This window comes from Eretmochelys imbricata, chromosome 7, assembly GCF_965152235.1.
Source record: "Eretmochelys imbricata isolate rEreImb1 chromosome 7, rEreImb1.hap1, whole genome shotgun sequence".
In the NCBI taxonomy this organism is placed as follows: domain Eukaryota; kingdom Metazoa; phylum Chordata; order Testudines; family Cheloniidae; genus Eretmochelys; species Eretmochelys imbricata.
This window is the reverse complement of record NC_135578.1, coordinates 113,725,587-113,747,021: the sequence shown is the minus strand read 5'-3', so window position 1 is coordinate 113,747,021 and position 21,435 is coordinate 113,725,587. Positions and strand designations below refer to the sequence as shown.

The 21,435-nt window shown below is 42.9% G+C and overlaps 1 protein-coding gene across 3 annotated transcripts in view; it reads left to right on the top strand.

Annotated features, from left to right (window-relative positions):
• The window catches only part of ADRB1 (adrenoceptor beta 1), a 38,338-nt gene that overhangs the window by 3,118 nt on the left and 13,785 nt on the right, over nucleotides 1-21,435 (top strand). Inside the window, exon 2 of one of the 3 annotated variants that reach the window (XM_077823105.1) lies at nucleotides 7,399-7,457. The exons of 1 other annotated variant lie outside the window; for it this stretch is intronic. In XM_077823105.1, the coding sequence (XP_077679231.1) occupies nucleotides 7,399-7,407 (9 nt within the window). In that variant the 3' untranslated portion in view covers nucleotides 7,408-7,457. Of the gene's footprint in view, nucleotides 1-14; nucleotides 957-7,398; nucleotides 7,458-21,435 lie in introns of those variants that run through there. One more of the 3 variants, XM_077823103.1, reaches the window with a different exon arrangement.

The following is a 21,435-nucleotide window of genomic DNA, read 5'->3' as shown; positions in this document are numbered from 1 at the left end:
GTGTTTCTCTATAGGTTCAGAAGCGGTCCCCGGCTAGACTGGAAAGGACAGAGTTTGTTTTGCTCGGAAATGTGGATCAGGTTAACGATACAGTCCTGTCTAATGGCTTTTCCTGACACAATATTGTAAAAAAGAAAAAAGAAAACAAAAAAAACCCTTTCTAGACCAAATAAGGTTGTGTTCCTGTTACAGTGAGAGCTGCCTACTTCTCTTAAACTAATGGCCAAAGCAAGGTGTTTCCAGCCTAATTTTGAAAACATTCGTTTTCTTTAATGATGCCTACTTAGCTATACCAATCTTTATTGTTAAGTGTACTGGACTGGGAGTCAGGATACCTACTATTTAGAAGTACAAAACTATTTCATTCTATTTTGTTTGAAAGCTGAAAATTCTCTGTCTAATAGAAACTTATGCATTGTACTCCATCATAAAGTCAATGATACTCTTAGAATAATTTCACTTCACACGGATGGGGTCTGATCCTGTGTCACTGAACTCTCAAGGACTTTTGCCATTGACCTCAGAGAGAGCAGGGTCAAGTCCCTATTCTATATGGGCCAGAACCTACTCCCACTGAAGTCTATGGAGGTCTCCACTGAGTTCAGGGTATCTAACTGGAGATATAATTTTCAGGCTGTAATGATCTGAAACAATTCCGGACTTTTGTTCTGCTGCATTGTAAAAACACTTTCAAGCAAAATTCACAATGAGTTTGACGCTTCACACACTGGAATCAATGGGAGTATTGCCCTTGTCTTTAATGGTTGCAGGATCAGGCCCCCTAAGTGGTTTCAACTCAGTGAATCAGATCTAAAGACTACTGAAGTTAGTGGGGATCTTTTCTGTTGACTTCCATGGGCTTTGGATCAGGTCCTATATCACACAAGTTAGGTGACTGGTTTAAAAAAAAAAAAACTTTCTGTAGCTTAAACAATTATATATTGTGAATAAAGCAAAGCGTATGTGGCCCTTATTTTGTGATGGTATGTTACTCTTAGTAGTGGATTCATTTGGGGCCAGGTTCTGCTACCCTTACGCACATTGAGTAGTGTCCTAGTCACGCTGGTATCACTGAACTTCGGCAGAACTCTGCATATGAGCACAGCTGTGCTGAGAGGGGGAAGGTGGCAGATTCAGATCTTTCATGTGCATCTTGAACGTAGAACTCCGTCATAATGCCACATTTTTTACATTGTTTCATAATGGTGCATTTCATTCAGGTAGCTGAATAAATAGTTAATTACTAGAAACTGCTGTGGCAAATAGAGCAACAAAAAGACAGACTGCTCGATATTGTAAAGCACCTCTGTCCTGTGATGTGCAGAGTAAAAGTGAGGCTGTCTTTAGTGCTCTAACGCTCCGAGGAATAGTGAAGTTAGCAATCAGCAACCTCCCTGGGAGAACGTTTGTGAAAGTCAGTTCTTTTGGAAACAAGCCAAGCCCTAATGTTTAAAATTTCAGGAACGATCTTTTATTCAAAGTGCTCTTAATATTACAAGAAGATAATGCTTTTTTATGCAGGACCAAATTGAAGGGCCTTTAGAAGGTAGTTTTGCCATTGATTTCATTGGGGTTCAGGCTTGAACTGCAGTTAATAATTCCCCCGTAACAAGTGAAATGGGCTAAATGCCAAAGTGAAGCCAGGTCAGCTGCCAGATGAAACATACGTTCTATCGTCATGGTCCAATGACATCTATTTAAATCCAAGAATTCAATTCTGCCTTCAGTTGTACCCCTACTATTCCAGATAAGTCAGTAGAATTGCAGAGGTGTAACTGAGGGCAAAATTTGACTCCAGCTGACTAATATAGGATGTGATGATTTTATACATGATGGAGGCAGTAGAGTGACGATTTGCTACTCTACGATGCCAGAAAAGATTGAGTCTAATGGACTTCGACCTTGATCCAGCAAAAGCGGTTTAGCACATGCTTAACTTTACGCACCCCAGTGATCTCACTGAAGTCAATGGGTCTGCTCATGCACTTAAAGTTAAGCGCATGATGAAGTGCTTTGCTGAACTGGGGGCCTTAGATCAGCTTTAGGACCAAAACCTGCTCAGCTCGCTCTCCCTGGGAAAATACACTGGGCCACACTCATCCTTGATTAATGTAACACCCTCAAAGTCACTGGAGTTACATGTAGGATGAATGGTGCCCATGGACTTCAATGGGACCACCTGTGTGAGTAAAGTGATCAGGATTTGGTCATTGTGTTTTGGACAATCAGAAATGACCTGATAGATAGGCTATAGGTAGATACTGCAGTTTTGAAAATCGGAAGGTCTCTAATTGGCTGAAGGATTAAACAGTCAATAAAGATAATCCATCCCGCAATCTGAATGGCTGATACCTGACTCACCTCATCCAGTGTAAAAAAGGCAGCAGCACCTTAGAGGCCGAGCAAGTCATATGGTGTGCATGTGTGTGAAGAAGGGAAGACTATGGATTGCTGTCTTAGTACAGCCTGTTCTTAGTATTAAAGCAGGAATATGCTCTGCGAAGAGTTACAGCACAGCTGAGTTACTCCGGAGGCAATGAGTCAAACATCCATAATGATATTTCTTTGAAGAAAACCAGACAGGGATTAACAGTAGGAGCTGCACTAGGAGAGTACAAACATTAGACTCGCAGCCACACACACATTTGCACCGAACAGTTAAGTAACAGAAGAATAGAGACCTGAAGGGAAGGGAGAAGCAGATAAAACAGAAAATCTACTGTAAGAGTACAGACTGCATGCATTATGGCTCAAATTGTTGGGCCAGGATGTCTAAACAGGCTTCTAAACTTTAGGCACTAAAATAGAAGTGGCCTGTTTGCCAAAGATGCTAAGAGCCTGTAGCCCCCATTGACTTCCTTGGGAGCTCAGTACTTTTGAAAATTAAGCTACTTCTCTATAGGCATGTACATGTAAATCTAGGAGCCTAACTTTAGGCATATGGGTTTGGAGATTTGGGCTTCAGTGTAGCTGCTTTTTGCAGGTAAAAAGCATAAGGAAACCAGATCCTGCATTTCTTGTGAATCCAGCACTGCAGACAAGTTAGGAGAGGAGTTGGATTTTTTAAAAGTAGTCAGGTGCCTAAAGATAGGCATCTAATGGAATTTTCAAAAGTTCATAGGTGCCAATGGGAGTTAGGTGCCTAGCCAATCTTGAAAATTCCACTGGGCACCTATCTGCATCTTTGGGCACCCAAATATCTTTACAAATCTGGCTCAAAGTGTGCACCTATATTGCACTTTCATCCATGGATTACATATAGATCTAGTACCAGCATGAGCCATTAGTAAGCAAAAATTGCAACTAACTAAATCTGGTTCAGTAAGTGTGGCCTAAAATGCTTAGAATTACATCTTTACATCGCCCACAACGTGCAAGGAATTCAGCATGATAAGTAGTTTGTTTCTGATAGCATGCACTATTTCTGTTGCAAACACCATCTCTGTCATTTGGCATGCAAGTGTATTCAAATATAGAAGACAACTTCCTTATCTTTTTTTTCCAAGCCTTATCTGAAGTTGAAATTTTATTAATAACTTTTAAGCTGTTATTGTGCAAACCTCCCCTGCTCTGCACACTTTCCTAATTTATTATTTCCCATGTGGTGGAACGTACTTACTTCTTCCCCTGTAATATATCAGTGATGGAAACGGTACAGTCATGAACTAACAGCACAGACATTCTTCAGGCCAAATTCTATCCTCAGCTATGCTTGTGATATGCCACTGGAGTCAGAATTTGGCCCTTATAATCTAATCTTTTATGAGAGCTACTAAGCAACGGCTCCAGAAAGGTCCATTGTCACCAGCAATAATTGACATTTACTAATGAAGCTGGAGCAATTAGTCCCATTAAAAGCATTCAAGGAAAATGTTAACTGCTAAACCACGGTTAGTGCTGTATACATCAAATAATGGGTGTTTTGTTTGTTAGTTTCTGTTAGGTGATATGATGGAAAATAATTATCCTTTGACTAGCAGCCAGCTTTGTACTATTCAGAAAGGGGAAGACATGTTCGGTTTGAAGGATTATACTTAAAATAGTTCTGCTACATTAGCCACATCAGCAGCTGGCGTGAAGTTAATTCCCATGCACACATACACACGCCCTCCGTGTTATTTCGCAACAAGAACAGGAGGACTTGTGGCACCTTAGAGACTAACCAATGTATTTGAGCATAAGCTTTCGTGGGCTACAGCTCACTTCATCGGATGCATTCAGTGGAAAATACAGTGGGGAGATTTATATATGCCGAGAACATGAAACAATGGGTGTTATTGAGAGTAATCAGGAAAGGTGAGCTATTATCAGCAGGACAGCGGGGCTGGGGCGGGGGGGGGGAACCTTTTGAAGTGATAATCAAGGTGGGCCATTTCCAGCAGTTGACAAGAATGTTTGAGGAACAGCGGGGGTGGGGGTGCAGGAAATAAACATGGGGAAATAGTTTTACTTTGTGTCATGACCCATCCACTCCCAGTCTTTATTCAAGTCTAAGTTAATTGTATCCAGTTTTCAAATTAATTCCAATTCAGCAGTCTCTCCTTGGAGTCTGTTTTTGAAGTCTTTTTGTTGAAGAATTGCCACTTTTAGGTGTAATCGAGTGACCAAAGAGATTGATTTCGGTTTCACTCCTGTCGGTCAAAGTTTTTGGTTTGATTGAAAAAACAGTAATGCAAGCTGCTGAAATAAGGTCAAGCACACTGTCCCACAGGATTGTTTTTCATATGCATCACTGATTCACATTCAGAGGGTGCCAAGTTCCAAAATGGCTAAGGAGGAAGTAAGTATTCTTTGTCTTTCTGTAAATAATCATGGATAACATAAGATCAACAGTAGAATTGCTATGATTGCCTTACACAACAGATCCAATTTTTTTTTTACTTAGATGTCCATTTAGCCTAAACAGTAATAGCCATGCTAAACTGTGTCAGAGAAAGTGACAGAGTGGGGGAAAAAAGAATAAACAAGATGATATCTGGTGGCAAAGCCGGAGGGGGAACCAACAGGGCTGGATGTTACATTTTCTTTCCAACATAATGCCCCTTATGAAAAAGTCCAATAGTTTTTAATAGGAATGAATCTGTCAGCTACTCAATAGAAATAAAATAGCCTTCAACAGAAATGACTCTAAAAACCTAGAGAATTTTATCCCTTCTATATTCTCTAGGCCGGTTAAGCACTTTTCCATAAGCAGATAAACAGCTGGAGCAAACTCCAACACTTCTTAAATGTTCCCCACCTCTAATGCACCTTGAAAGAAAAATATTTGAGCCAGATCCTCAGCTAGCGTAAATCACTGGAGCTTGTTTCAGAGTAGCAGCCGTGTTAGTCTGTATTCGCAAAAAGAAAAGGAGGACTTGTGGCACCATAGAGACTAACCCATTTATTTGAGCATAAGCTTTTGTGAGCTACAGCTCACTTCATCGGAGCTTGTTTGACTTCCATGAACTAGAATGACACCCACAACCCCCTTCTTCAGCCATTAGGTTCTCAGAGTGGCGGCTGTGGGCATACACATTATCTCATTAGGCAAACTGTTTCAACAAAGCCTTTAATTTCCACTGCCTCTGGATATTTACATTGTTCCTCCTAAAAGCAAGTGTGGCTCATGCAACTTAAGGGAGTCTTTCTATTGAATTCCATGGGAGTTGGATAATACCTCATACTGGGCCTGACTCTGAAACCATTAAGTGAGCTGTAGCTCACAAAAGCTTATACTCAAATAAATTTGTTAGTCTCTAAGGTGCCACAGGTCCTCCTTTTCTTTTTGTGGATACAGACTAACACGGCTGCTACCCTGAAACCTGTCACTTTGCACAGTCCCGCTAAAGTGAATGGGCCCAATTCTCCAGTGCCTTTCGCCTTGTGTTGTCATTTATACCTGTGCAATGAGGATGTATAAGTGATGCGGCCAGTGTAACTCAGTGGAGAATTCTGACCAGCTAATGTTTTACACCTGCTTTGCCAGGTATAAATGATTACACAGGTTACAGGGCAGATGAGAATCAGGTACTTTTGTAAGACTCCTAGGAGTTATTGCTACTTACTGCTAACATAAGCAGCAGAATTGGGCCTGCCTAGAACTGTATCATGTTTGGGTTTGTCATGTAAACTCTCACACATGTTCCTGGTTCACATTATTTAACTGACAACTGAACATACAGATTCACTTTGCAAACCAGCATTGTAGCTAGCTGGCTCTTTGGCCATAGTAAGTTTTACAGCTAGACCCACCTGCAGAGTCTGACTTGGGATCTGAACATTGGCAGAGCTTTGGGAGGCTCAGATCCAGGGGGTTGGTTTAGGCACATTTCTAATTTGATGCTCATTGTTAATAATTATGTACCTAGAACTGTAGGGAGCAAAGAGGAAAGCCCACCAGGCCAGCTTAATCCTCTGGCCCTGCACCTTACGCCTGCACTGTCTGTGGCAAAGACAGTCACTTAAGAAGTGGGCTTTTTAGCCACCCACATGCTTTGGGTGTTCATCCACCATCTTCCAAGATGGAGGGCTGCCATTCAGTTCTATTCGAACAGACCCAACATTTTTCAAAACAAGTAAGACGAGAGGCCTGTCCTCAAAGAGTTTACAATGTGACACAGAAAACAGCAACACAATCCTGCCTTCATCATGGCATCTGTGCACCCGAGACATAAGGACATGGGACAACCTTTTTTCTTTTCTCTTCATCTACTATGTTGGACCCAACACTACAGTCCTCACTGGATATGTCTACACAGCAACTAGACACCTGCAGATGGCCCGTGCTAGCTGGCTCAGGCTAACGGGCTGTTTAACTGCAGTGTAGACTTCCAGACTTGGGCTGGAGCCTGGGATCTAGGACCCTGGCAGGTGGGAAGGTCCCAGAGATCTGGCTGCAGGATCTGGAAAGTCCACACTGCAATGGAACAGCCCCTGAGCCCTGGGAGCCAGAGCCAGGGTCAGCTGGCACAACCCAGCCACAGGGGTTTCTCTGCAGTGTAGACATACTGAGAGAGACAAAATGGGACTAGGTGCCTAACCTGCGGTTCTGTAAATCCCCCCAATCTGCATCTTTAGGCACCTAAATCCCTTTAAAAATCTGTCCCTCGAGGATACATCTGTACTGCAGCTGGGAGTGAGCCTTCCTGCCTGGGTAGACAGCCGCATGCTAACAGAGCTTGAGCTAGCAAGTTAAAAATAGCAGCATGGAGGTTGGGGCACTGGGTGGAGCTCAGGCTTTCAAGCCTAGGGAGTAAGGTAGGCATTGTAGGTACATATAATAAAAAGACAGTCCCTGGCCCAGAAAGCTTACAATTTAACCACAGAATGACAGTAACCAGTGTCTCCTTTAAATGTGAAGAGTTAAAACAAGTCACTTTGGTGGAGCAGTGAGTATTATTTTTATTTCACTTTCAGGCACACTGAAGACTCTAAGATATCCTTCTGGCAGACAGAATATGCTGTGAAAATACCAGAAAGACACGGTATAGTGCCAGGAATGTCAACAGGAGTCACCAGGAGTCATATGTTAAAGCAATTACTTTTCACTTGCTTTTTTTAAAGTACAATCTGGTAATGCTCCTGCTATGATAGTTATTCAAGGGGGGATGAATGTCACAAAAAATTAAAGGGAAAACAACAAAAACAGCTGACTACAGCAGATTATCAGTGTTGTCAATATCACAATGCTTCTTTTAAGAACAAGACAGTCCAAGAAAACCCAAATGAGACTTTCTGGCATGGAACCAAGTGTGATGCTTTAGATGAAGGTTTCTAAATATACCTAATGGACGCAGCTCTGCCCCTCAGTCACACCCCCCAAGTTCCTAAAGGCAGCGAAAGTTCGATGTATATTTCTGAAGGTAGCTTGGCTCTGCAAACCCCAGTCATGCTGAGGACAGGGTAGTGTCAGTACCAGTCTATGGTTACAGTTCTGTCTGTGGAATGCACAGTTAGTGCCCAAAGAAGTACCCTCTACACTTCCTTTTTGGGGTGTATAATGTGCTCTTTTCTGCCCCCACCCTGCCAGCTTCCTTCCATCAGCTGGTAAAGAATGCAGCCCGGGCCCACAGCCTCAAAGGTATCTAGGCTCCTAACAGCCATTGAAATTAATGTAAAGTTAGGAGCCCAATTACCTTTGAGGCTCTGGACCCAGGTTCCCATTCTACACCCCCTTGGAATGGCTGGCACTAAGGCTGGTAGCACTAATGCTCCCAAGGTTTTGCATTCAGGTCCCTCTGCCTCACTTCTAATTGCCCATCTGTGCAGAGCCATTTCAGCTCACCCACAGTTGGTAACGAACCAAACTGTCATTTAATTGATTGTTTGGGATATAGCTGAGGTTTAACGATTATTGTTTGTAACACTTGGGCAGTCATTATATAATTGTTAATCCTCATAAACACATTTTAAGTAGTCATAAGAGCTGTTGTGTAACAATCAGCATCTGTCCTGTTATTTTAAACTCTAGGTATGGATTGTCCAAGAATTTGTGAAATCAGGTGCAAAAGGGTGTGCCCTTGGCCAGATCCTGCTCCCGGTGAAGTCTATCATAGTTTGTCTTTCACAGGAGCAGAATCAGGCCCAATGTATGGCAATACATAATGAGCATCTTTGAGCCCTCCAGGCCCAGGTCCAGCCCAAGATGGTATATCCTTGCACTTCTGAGCAACACAGGCTGCAGGCTGTAGCAGATACTATCTCTGTGGCAGGCTGAGCCCCACCCAGCAGAGGTCAACCACTGTCCTGGAAGACAAGTAACAAACTAACCATCTCCATATCAAGAGTTGTAGAGCTGGCTGGTAGGGGCACACTCCAGTGTTCTGCTACCCTCAGCTCAGTCACCCTTCCCATCCGGCACAGCTCTGCGGAGATTACGCTGGTCTGCCTGGGACCTGGTGGGAGTATGGGGTATTGCTGGTTCTAGATGTTCTAGGAAGGGGCTTTCTCCTCTGCTTCACCCTTGCCTCTCTAGGTGGTAGATAGGAAGCCTGCCACACCAACTGCACTTGGGCTGGCCTCCATCATCAGAGGATCTTGGGAAGAATAGAGGGGCAAACTCCATGGCCCTGGGTAGCCTGGCTTCCATACATAGATGGGACAACCCCAGGAAGTCCATTGCTTTGGCCCTGTTAGTCTTTTCCTGTTTTTCCCTAGCTGATGGACATTGAATCGTCCTTTGATGAAGAATTTGTCCTTGTGAAAGAGGGATTAAGATACGCAGAATCATAGGACCAGATCTGAAGCAGCTGAGGATCTGGTCTTTAGGGGACAATTGGAAGGCAAAGGTATCTGACAAGCCACTCCCATAATATAGGATTAATAAAACCACAATTGTATGTTATAAACAAAAGTACTTCCCTCTCGCCGTGGTGCAGGTAACTTTGGAGAAGTCCCACAAAGCTTCCATTGTCTAACACCTGCAGACATCCAAAGGGTTGGGTTTGATTTGGTTTGGTTTGGTCCTATTCCCTAAATATTCACTTGGGAAGCTTGTTTTAAAATATTAGTGAAATCATGTTGTTGTTTAGCGAGACAAAACTAGTTTAAAGATGAGTTCTTTAAATGGCAGCTATGTGTAACACAAGGCAATGTGAGCTAGATGCTAAGGCCCTGGACCAGGCACCAGGAGACCTGTATTCCCTTCCTTGCTACATCAGGAACCTGCTTTATGACCTTGGACAAACCCTTCACCTCTTTGTTTCCCTTTCATTGCCTTGTCTATTTAGATTGTCTGTCTATTTTCTATTTAGCCAGGACATGGGAGAGCAGGGGTCAAGTCCCAGCTTTACCACAGACTTCCGGCGTGACCTCAGGGAAATCACTAGGGTATATCACTAGGGTATATCCAGACAGCACAGTGAACCCAGGCTGTTACTTGTCTTTACCTCTCCTACCATCCACACATAAAAACCTCTCACCTGGGTTTGGAGGTCCTTAAACTGGGGATTTAGATTAGAGCATAGGCTCTGATTAAACTTGGGCTGGAACCCGTCCCCTCTGCAGTTGGAATGCAGGCTAAATCACACACGTACTGATAGTCCTCCAATGCCCCTGCCACAGAAGGACAGACAAGTTCTCCCACAATTGACACAAGTGATGGGGAAAGAATACTAGATAGGGTCATCCCCGAGAACCAAGGGATATGCTCCCAGATACACACCGGTGAGTGCAGAAAGCGTGAGGGCACAGTAATACGGGTAGGGCTTGTCTGTGGAGGATGCTCACAGGTGGATTAGGTTAACCTCCTGGATGCTCAGACCCAAGGACAAATCACCTGGGTTAATTGTGCAGTATAGACACAGTCTCTGCCTCTCCAGGCCTCCGTTCCACGTCTGTAAAATGGGGATATGGCACTGCTCTACCTCATAGAGGCATTGTGAGGATAAATACGTTAAAGAGAGTGAGGTGCTCAGATATTATGATAATTGTGACAATAGAATGACCTAAAATAGATCAAGGGAAGGCTTTTGGAGCAGGGACTGTCTATCTCTGGGTACATCTACACTTTGAGCTGGAGGGATAATTACCAGCTTGAGGAGACAGACCTGCACTAGTTCTGATCTAGCTAGGAGCACAAAAAAACTAGAGTGTAGCTGCTGTGCGTGAGCAGCAGGAGGGTCTAGCTGCCCCATGTATGTACCCATCTGAGATGCTAGGCATGTACTCGGGGGCTAGCCCCTCGCACTGCCACATTTACATTCTTAATTTTGGCACGATCGCTCAATCAACGCTAGCATGGATATGTCTGCTTGGGCTGAAATTTACACCTCCCACTTGACGTGTAGACATACCCTCTGTGTTTATAGAATACTCAGCATGATGGGTCTCCTAGGCATTGCTGCAGTACAGCTCCTAGTAATAATAACGAATGCAAGAGGAGTTGTAATACTGGTTCACGCTTTATAGGGTGTGTCTAGACACAGAGTAGAGATTTTTGTTCCTGTTTGAACTTGAGTTGATTGCCAATTAACCCAAGGTAGCTAGCATATTTATAAATGTTCGTCTAGCCAATCCACAGATGCTGTGCTCTGGAGTAAACCACTGACATTTGTAGAGTGTTTTCGACAAATATGTTAGCTAAGGTAACTCAAGTTGGTTGGCAATCAGTTAACTCAAATTAAAATAGGAGCAAAAACTCCAGTCTAGCCAGCCCCTGGTTTGATGAGATACTCAGTATATGGTATTGTTCTCAGTGTACAGTGGCAACAGTCGTTTCTGTCACCTTAAAGAGATAAAAGCAAAAACGCCATTGGGCCAAATTCTGCGCCGACTTAAACCCTCCATGATTCCACTGAATACAAATACAAATCTGTGCAGAATTTGACCCAACAAATATTCTGAGTGAGTAGGGATTGCATAAGGTACATAAGAAAGCAGACACAGGCAAGGGGGTCCAGTAGCTAGGGTGACCTCAGGAGGTCTGAGTTCTACTCCCAGTTGTCACTGATTTACTGTCAAACCTTGGGCATGTTAGGCACCCTCTCTGCGCATTTGTAAAGTGAAAAAAATAATATGTACCTTTGCCGCGTGCTTGGAGAGTTACATATGAAAAGCACCATTTATGTATTATTATTATTATTACCTGTATAATTATTCCTCAGCGAGTTACCATTTGAATAGAAGGAGTAACTCTGTCATCTGGTCATAGTAGTAGGCTGTTATCCTCCAGCCACTAGAGGGCAACATGACACACTGAGGCTAAGCTAAGGTAATTTGAAAACAATGAGCAATGCAAAACTTTGAGAATTATTTCCATCTGACAGTTAGGCTGTTTTCACAAATACCAGTGTGTCCATTACAGCATTGATGAACTGATAGCAATATGTAACGCATTCACAATTTTACATATCGAAATCAGCTTTGGGGGAAGCAGAAGCCAGAGTAGTGTTAACACTTATTCACAAGTAAAGAATGCAGTGATAAAAAGACTGAAATCATTTCAGTGAGGTGTTGCTTCCATTAATATATTATGTAACAGTTCCATCAGTACACAATTTTTAGTAAACATCCCCTTTGGATAGATAAATGTATGAAGTCTGTATGTATCCATAATTAATATATCTTCATTTTAAAATTGGCCGGACTTAAATCAGATGCTTTGTCTTTACGTTACAAGGCACCTCGTAAATTAAATGTTTGATATTGTCAGATGCATGCCATTAACACTTCAGGGAGATAATCCTCTCAGTGACCTCTGTCCTGTCTATCAGAATGCCTGACTCCGCAGATAAAACCTCTGGAATTAGAACAACGATTCTCTGAACTCATCATGGCTTCTTTTCTTCAATTTTGAACTTTGCAAGAGAAAAATAACCATTATCTGTATTGCTCAGGCAGTTTTGAAACACGGGTTGTTGTTTTTTACTCATCTATTCCAAACATTATTGTATAAAATCTGGTAGAAAAGTGAAAACCTCTCGAGGAGAGGGATTTCTTTTTGCCCTGGTAATAAAAAAAGTGGATAGTTCACATGGCAAAGTTCAATTACTTATTTAGCATCAAATAAGAAAGAAAATAATGAACATAACGTTATGTGCCTGTAATTCTTCTAGAGGGAACACAGAAGCAAGGGATTTGCATTGTTTTCTGCACTGCTCCCATTCATTAGAGATAAGAAAATGCTGATGACTCTTTATCTTTCATTTCCTGGCTCCCTTCTTACACCGTTTAGTATTCCTAAACTAGTAGGTGAAGTATCCGTTTTCACCTCTTCTGTTTTAACTTTGGATGGCAACAGGGACACCACTCTGATTGACAGAAGAAAGTTTGCCAGGTTAACCCTCTGAAGTTTGACAGGGTAATTTACGCCTTTCTATGTAGTCTTTTATTTTATTTAATATAGCATCAATAACACTCCATAGTTAATTTTGAAGTTAGTTTCCTATTTTTCAATTTTCATTCCCTGCCAAGGAAAGTTTGTCTGCCACATCTCATACCAGGACAGAATTGTTCTAGGAAGTTTGAAAACAAACTTCAGAAAAGTCATTTACATTTGCGGTGTTTGAAAACATCTTTGTATTTGACTTGTTAAAAATATTCCTATTACATCTCCAGAAGGTCTTGGCCTACAAACTCCAGGTTCGTGTTATTCGCCTCATTGAGCAATGCAGTTTAGTGTTTGGTATTGGGGAGGTAGGGGGGGTGGTGTTAGTGGGGGAATTATTGCAAAGCTATGTAATATAAAGAGCTTTCTCATATAAACACCTAACCGGGGTAGGCAAGACAGGGGTTAACTAGTGGGTCCTTAGAGCAGGGCTATTATTAGAAGGCACAGGAAGTCGGGGAGGGGCTCTGAGAGGAAGTGGAAGTAATCACCAGGCACAGAGGGAACTTCTCACCTTGCTAGGTAAGTAAAGGTTTCTTTGGTCTTTTGTTTTGGCCTAGGTTAAGGCCTCATTTTTGATTCTGTATTGGACTAAGGTGTAGAAACAATATGTGTGTTCCTTAATGCAGTGGTTTTTCAAACTTTTTTTCTGGGGACCCAGTTGAAGAAACTTGTTGATGCCTGTGACCCAACAGAGCTGGGGCTGAGGGTTTTGAGGTGTGGGAGGGGCTCAGGGCTGGGGCAGAGGATTGGGAAATGGGGGTGAGGGCTCTGGGGTGGGGTTGGGAATGAAGGGTTTAGGGTGTGGGAGAGTGCTCTGGGCTGGGGGTTGGGGTGTGTGTGGGGGGCTTTGGGCTGGGGGTGCAGGCTCTGGGGCTAGGAATGAGGGGTTTGAGGTGTGGGAAGGGGTTCTGGGTTTGGAGGGGCTCATAGGATCTGTAAGAGCAGGACTCCCTTCCTGTGGGCTTTATAAGCCCCCTGGATTTGAGCTTTCAGTGCTGGGTTTTTTTAAATGTGAAACTTGCATGAAAAACAGTCTAAAGGAACATAAGATAGAAGGGATCTTGTTGCGATCACTTTGATGTCCTCTATAGAACCCAAACATTAGAATGTCTGGAAAAGGACAGTGAATGGGCTGGCAAGTATTCTGCTGGCATACAGTCACATGTGATTGCTCTGTCCACTGTACAAGTTCCAATTTTGTTTGTGGAATGTGTCTTGTATGTGGGTTCTGGATGAAAATAGCGGTGCTGGAACAGTTTTTGGAGTGGGGGTGCTGAGCTGCACCCCCCCCCTTACCCCTGTCTGTGCCCCTCTACTGCCCCTAGAGCTGGGGCCGGCAGCAGAGCCCCTGGGGCTGGCAGCGGGCCCAGCGGCCAGGACCCTGAGTGGGCAGGGGCGCAGGGCTGGTGGCTGGGACACTGGGCACAAAACTTGAGGGTGCTGCAGCACCCCCTACACCTCTACTTCCTGTGCCTATGGCTGAAAACCTGGATAACCTCTGTTCAAGGATTAAAGTTGTTGGGTGTGTCTGCCATCAAACCTCCAGGGCTCTGGGTAACTGAGGAAGATCTTACTTCAGATTAAGGCCTTATCTAAACAAGGTTGTTTTTTGTACTGATTTAACGGCACTAGTTTAAAACTGATAAACTAGTGCCTTCCCTTAGTATGGATGTATTTATATTGGTTTAAAGGTAAGTTATATACTCCCACTAGAGGCAGCACCAATTAACTATATTGTTAATGTAGTTATTAAACCAACTACAGTAGAACCTCAGAGTTACGAACCTCTCAAGAACAGAGGTTGTTCATAGCTGAAATATTTGTAACTCTGAACAAAATGTTATGATGGTTCTTTCAAAAGTTTACAGCTGAACATTGACTTAAGGCAGTTTTGAAACTTTACTATGCAGAACAAAAATTCTGCGCTTGCGTCATTTAAATTAAGATGGTGAACAGCAGCAACAGTTTCCTTACCTTGTCAAATCTTTTTTTTAAAACTTTCCCTTTATATTGTTAGGAGTTTACGTTTAACACCGTATTGTACTGTATTTGCATGGGTGGGTTTTTTGTTTTGTTTTGTGGGTTTTTTTGTTTTTTGTTTTTGTTTTGTTTCTGCTGCTGCCTGATTGTGTACTTCCGGTCCCAGATGAGGAATGTTGGTTGACCGGGTCAGTTTGTAACTCTGGTGTTTGTAACTCTGAGGTTCTACTGTATATTAACAATGCAATTCAACTGGCTCAAAATCTATAGACCACTAAGGATACAAAGTTCAGGGTATCGCCGTAGAGTGGCAACCTATTTGGAATACAATAAGAAGCCAACCCCCAAACCTTCAGGCAGAACTGAAATGTGACTGCAGCTGAATAATTGAGGCTTAGTAAGGGCAGTTAAAGCTGTTGCTGGTAATCTTTTCTTTCCCACAGGCACTTTTGTACTTCCTGGTTCTGATGACAACTGGACCTGGGCCAGCCTGCTTTTCAGACCCAGGAGGTTCAGGCCATTCATATAAGCTTCAGAAATGCATCTTAATTTTTAACAGCTTAGCCAAACGGAACAAAAATCTTTTGAGTTCCAGACATCACTAGTCCTATCTTACACATGTCACCACAGGACTCCTTGCCACTGAAATTCTAACCCTTCCCACATGTGATAGTACATGTGGAATGAAGATCTCTCAAACAAGTTTTCCATAATCTTTCTATTTTGGCCTGCTTTTCAAGGTCATCTGTCTGGCCCGCTGCCTCTTACAAGACAGCATCTGTATGTACACGGGAGTGGCAGATCTGACTAGCAGCTTGATTTACAACCTGCTTGCAGCCTGTAAGGATGTTGTTGTGACATTGTATCATTGCCAGTCTTCTCCATTCAGGATGTGTGGAAAAACAGCCATCTGGTTCATAGATGCAGCACCCTGGTAGGGTCATATCTATTTCCTTCTAGAGAAGGATGAAGTTTGTTTTCATAAAGTGATAAATAAAAAAGGCTGAATAAATAAAGGGTCCAGTCACTTATGAGTGAAGTTCAAAGGCTGACACGCCCAGGTCTAAAACTTCAGATCCCTGAATTTCCACTATTCTATACCAGTGTGGGGGGGGAGCCCAACAATACGGTCATAGCCCCTAACTGAAATATGCCTAGTGGAAGGAGCACTGGACTGGGACTCAGGAAACTTGAGGGCTATTTCTGGCTCTGCCAATGGCCTGCTGGGTATCCTTGGGCAAGTCACTTCATATCTGCCTCAGTTTCCCCATCTGTAAAATAAGTATAATGATAAAGTATTTAAAAAAAAAAGAGTCAGTGAGCTCTACTGAGGAAAAGCCTTAAATAAGAGCTAGGTATTTGTCCCTTCTTGAAGTGCTTTAAGGACATGTGGTGTCTCGTAAGATACTTTAAAAGGTGAGGGTGAAGATAGATACATTGATATATTTTCTGAAGTGGCCAGTGAGTTGTTTTTGTGTGTGTCCTGCCTGAGTTGCTTTAAAGGGGCCTGACTCTTTTCAAAGGGCAGGTGCTTTGGCCTTAAAGTGTCTGACGTTGAATCCAACATCACCTCACCAATGAGTTTGCCATGCTTTTATTGGGTCTAGGCCACCCAGGATTTTCAAGAGTGATCAACTTCAGCAGTTTAAAGGTTCACAGCTCAGTGTCTTGGCCATGCAAAAGGATTGTATAATTACTCAAGTGCAGAATTCAGACAGTTTGCTATTCAGGCTCATCAAGAGTCTGTTCCACACTTTGTATTTGGTATCAGGGCTGCAGCCAAATTCTTACTCTGATGTGGAGCTGGCTCAAAAATAGTCTCTGATCCAGTCATTATGTCAACATTTTTGCCAGAAATAACTAGGGTGAATATTTCCCCAAAGGCCACTGATTTACAGTAAAGCTGAGTCGCAGTGGGGAAGCGTCAGGGTTAGCGTTTGGTAACTGCCTTAGAAAATGAGGAACAGGATCATCAAGTGTGAAGTAAAGAAGCTCCAGAAGCAGTCTTCCAAAAAAGCATAAACTGTCAGTAGCCAAAGTTCCAGTTTAATCTTAAAAAAACAATAACAACAAAACAGCTGGTAGGTTCAAATCCTGCCCAAGCTGATAGTGATTTAAAGTTACTACTGTTTGGTGATCCTTAGGCAACCAAACAGCACTCAGCCCAGTTGATTTTAGTCAACAGCAACAAGATGTTGGTGTACATAAAAAATAAGATACATTTTTTTTCGACAAACTTTCTTCCACAAACTGCCAATGAGCCACATTTTGCTTTCATTTACACTAGTTTCACATTGGTGTTATTCCATTGTATTGGATGAAATCACTCCTCTTCCCACTCTCAGTTGTAAGAATTAGACCCAATCACACAAACTACATCTATATTGTGATAAAAGATTGTAAAGCTCCTTACAAATCCTATAACCTCTGTCTGTATTCCTCGAAGACCTTCTTCAGGTTTAAAATGAAAAGCAGTTGAAGTCTTGGCCTGTACAAAACCGCTCACTAGCAGATGTGACAAAAATGTTTTGTCCCAGTAGAAACCTAACCCCACGAATGTTTTGAGACATTCCTTAGAAGCTTAAGAGCTATTTTCATTTTCCCCCACCCCAATTTCTGTACTGTTTGTCCTGAATTTGTTGCTGTTTTGTGTTTAGTTTAACACTGCATTCCAGTATTGAAATAGTTGTTCTGTAGCTATAGGAATTTGTTACTCAAACCGTGCAATCCTGCTGGAAGAGGGAGTGTGATCTGGTGGCTGAAACTCTAGGAGACCTAGCTTTTATTCTTGGTTCTGCTTCACCTCTGTATCTTCTCAGTCTGTAAAAGAGAATGGGACAACATATCTAACTCACAGGGGTAGCTGGAGTTAAAGTGACTTCCATTGGGAGCAGTATGGAACCACCATGCCTAGAAAGAGCATAGGGGCAGATTGTCTGCTTTCACTGTGCTCCCAGAATACTTGCTCTCTATCGCCATCCTAGCTGTAAAGCCACCTGGCTACTCAGTGATGCCTGATTTGAACATGGTTGTTGCATGTCATCCAATTGGACATGCATTTGCTGCACTGAAAACAATGCATTAATGTAATCCACTGAGTGTGCTACAGGTTCCACTCTGGGTATATCTTCTGTGTAGACTTCCGGGCTTGGGCTGGAGTCTGAGCTCGGGGACCCTTCCCTTCCCTTGCAGGGTCCTAGAACCCAGGCTCCAGCCCAAGACCAGACATCTACACAGCAGTGAAACAGCCTCACAAGCCCAAGTGGGCTGGTATGGGCCAGCCAACAGTGTCCAGTTGTGTAGACATACCCTCTGTGCTCATCTATAGAGGAAATTTTAGGCTGCAGCTAGAGAGGCTTGACTCTGAGGCTGAAGCAACCCTGGTTTCTTAATTCTGCAGGTCCCTAGCTCAACTCTTGGTCTACCAACCCAAATGGAGGCCATCCGCCTCTTTGGGGAAAGAAGACTTTTTCCTAATAATGTATCGATAGTCTATATACTTACGCATGTTCGCTGGCCCACATTACAATTCCAATGGTGCTCTCAACAAGCTCAGTGGCTTGTGAAAATTGACCTAACCTTATTCCCAGAGGTGGTCCCATGTGGACACCACTGAGTGGGTCGTGTGGGAAAGATTTCACTTGCTGAAATGAAAATGTTTCATGGCTAAGAAGAGGACTTCAATCTTCAAGGTTGTTCACCTGGCACCTTTAATGAGCACTAGGAATTATTCTGGGGCTCCCTGCTCTTCACCTCTTTGGTTAGGAAAAGTCAACCTAGCAACAGCGCATGTCTGAGATGCACAACTCCTGGTGCCAGCAACTGAGATGACCAGACTCAGTCACTGCTGGATCTTGGGTTTCTGGCAAAGCAGCTGGAAATACGTTGGAAGCAGCAGGTGTAACAGAAGAGGAAGTAGGGTTGAAGGACCCTGAGCCGAAGGCGTTTCCATGATGACAGTGAGAGCACACTAGAGGATGTTGCCTTAACCAGCCAGCTCATTACAATATTTTTGGTGGAAACAGGTGCCATGGGATAATCCTACTCTGTTTTTCTTGGTCATGGTCCATTTCTATCATTGACATTGAGCAAACATGATCACTATATAAGTGAATGATTTACAAGGATAAGTTACCAGAGATGGCTATGGGCACTTGACTATAATGTAGACTCTTGATTTGTTTAACAATCTGCCTTAATTTTTGGCAGCAGAGGGGAGAGGGTGGGCGGTTGGCATTTTGCAGTAAACAGGCTTTCTAGCTGGGTCATCCCCTTACCTTGCTTATCATACGGGATCAAGTAACTTGTGGGAGGGAAATTTAGATTCATTTTTAATATGAAAAACCATGCTCCATCGAGCTTCCACACATGTATAAGATGGAAATAACACTTCCACAAAGATTGCTACTGTAGGACAGTTCACTTTAACTATCATAGAAGTTGCAAATAGAAAAGACAGAAAGGACAGTTGCTAAAATGTCAAGCAATGAAATAGTAAACAATCCTGGCATTTAAAGTGTCATCGTTAAGATTAAGAGTAAACACCAAATTGACACAAGCAAGGGCACTTCAAACATCTTCCATCGGTCTGTCTGCAGACTCTCAAAGTTAGCACTGCATCTGTTCATAGCGAGAACTTTCTGAACCAGAAGGGCCAGCAATGCAAGTATCCAGTTGAATGCTAAAGTTCTGCAGACACTGATAGGGCCACCAGAAAAGGGCTGATATGATGCGCCAGCCCATTCTGGCTTGGTGCGACTTCAAAGGTTGGCCATCCCTGCCGCCCTTCCCCCCACCCCCCACCTCCTACAGCATTGTCCCTTACCATAGGTTTTGTAACATTGTCCGGTCTCACTCTAATCCACTCCTGATTAATACACTTCCACCATTCTCTTGGAAGACTACTTCACTGTCTAATAGGTCCTCATTGCCATTAGAGCATTTTTCTTTGCTAGTCACGCTAAACTTTCCTTTGTCCAGCTTTATCTTGTTACTCCTAGCTGTGTATCTCTTTGAACCACTGCAAACAATTCTTTTTTCCATTAGCAAGATGGAGGAAATATAACTTTTTTTGGCAGGAAATAATGGATATAATGCTGACAAGCGCGCTTTCCCATGTTCCCTTTACACAGTTTCTCACGTTAGGTTCAGGAGTCTGTTCAGGCTGGAGTACAGGAGTATCACAAGTGATTAAGCTTTTCCCAACTCTGTGGTTCTGCAGCCATCTCAGTCTTCCAACCTGGTATGGAATAATATTAACTCTCATTGAAATTAAGAAATAGTATATTGTTTCATAGGCCAATATCGCATTTGTATAGGAATGGGGGTGGGGGAAGTGCAGCTAGATTAGAGAGCATTAACAAGCCCCTAATCCCCTTCCAGCTTGCAGTGACACCGATAAGGCATTTTCCAAGAAACTGCCCAACCCTTATGGTGCAGAAACTGTCTCTTTAGACCAAGCCTTCATGTCCTCTTAGACACAAGGTAAGTCAAAACTGAAACCTAATTCAGGAGGCTATTTCTTACAAGGAAGACAAGGATTTTAGAGTCCCGTTTTAGAATTTGAGATCTTAGAGTCAAAGTCCTACAAAGGAAAAAAATAAACACACCTGTGTTGTTTCAAAATGTATTTTGTAACTCTAGTGAAATGTGATCTAGCGCTACAAAAGACTTCCTTTGTGTGGCTTGAGTGTTCTTGTGTTCGCTCTCATTCATGACCTGAAAGTGTTTGATTACATTGCTGCAGTGTTTGTGGTCTAAGTAGTTCCGAAGACTTTCAGTGGGCCATTAAAAAGAAAAGGAGGACTTGTGGCACCTTAGACTAACAAGCTTGTGCTCTAATAAATTTTTGTGAGCTACAGCTCACTTCATCAGATGCATTCAGTGGAAAATACAGTGGGGAGATTTTATATACACAGAGAACATGAAACAATGGGTGTTACCATACACACTGTAACTAGAGTGATCAGGTAAGGTGAGCTATTACGAGCAGGGGCCGGGGGGGGGACAGGACCTTTTGCAGTGATAATCAAGGTGGGCCATTTCCAGCAGTTCACAAGAACGTGTGAGGGAGAGGGGGGGATAAACATGTGGAAATTGTTTTACTTTGTGTAATGACACATCCACTCCCAGTCTTTATTCAAGCCTAAGTTAATTGTGTCCAGTTTGCAAATTAATTCCAATTCAGCAGTCTCTCGTTGGAGTCTGTTTTTGGAGTTTTTTTGTTGAAGAATTGCCACTTTTAGGTCTGTAATCGAGTGACCAAGAGATTGAAGTGTTCTCCGACTGGTTTTTTAATGTTATAATTCTTGACATCCGATTTGTGTCCATTTATTCTTTTACGTAGAGACTGTCCAGTTTGACCAATGTACATGGCAGAGGGGCATTGCTGGCACATGATGGCATATATCACATTGGTGGATGTGCAGGATAGTCATTTCACCTCTACGCTGCTGCTTTGTATCCAGCCTGTGCTAGAAGTGGTGGCTTACAGAAACAGCCTTGATTGTCTGCATAGTTTTTGGACAGGCATCTCATCAGAAGGACTGCTGCCACCACAGCTGGCACAAATCCGTGTTTGCTGGTAGGCTTAGACAGGTCAAGATAAATTACCCTGCGTTTCAGTGTGAGATGTATCTTGCTTA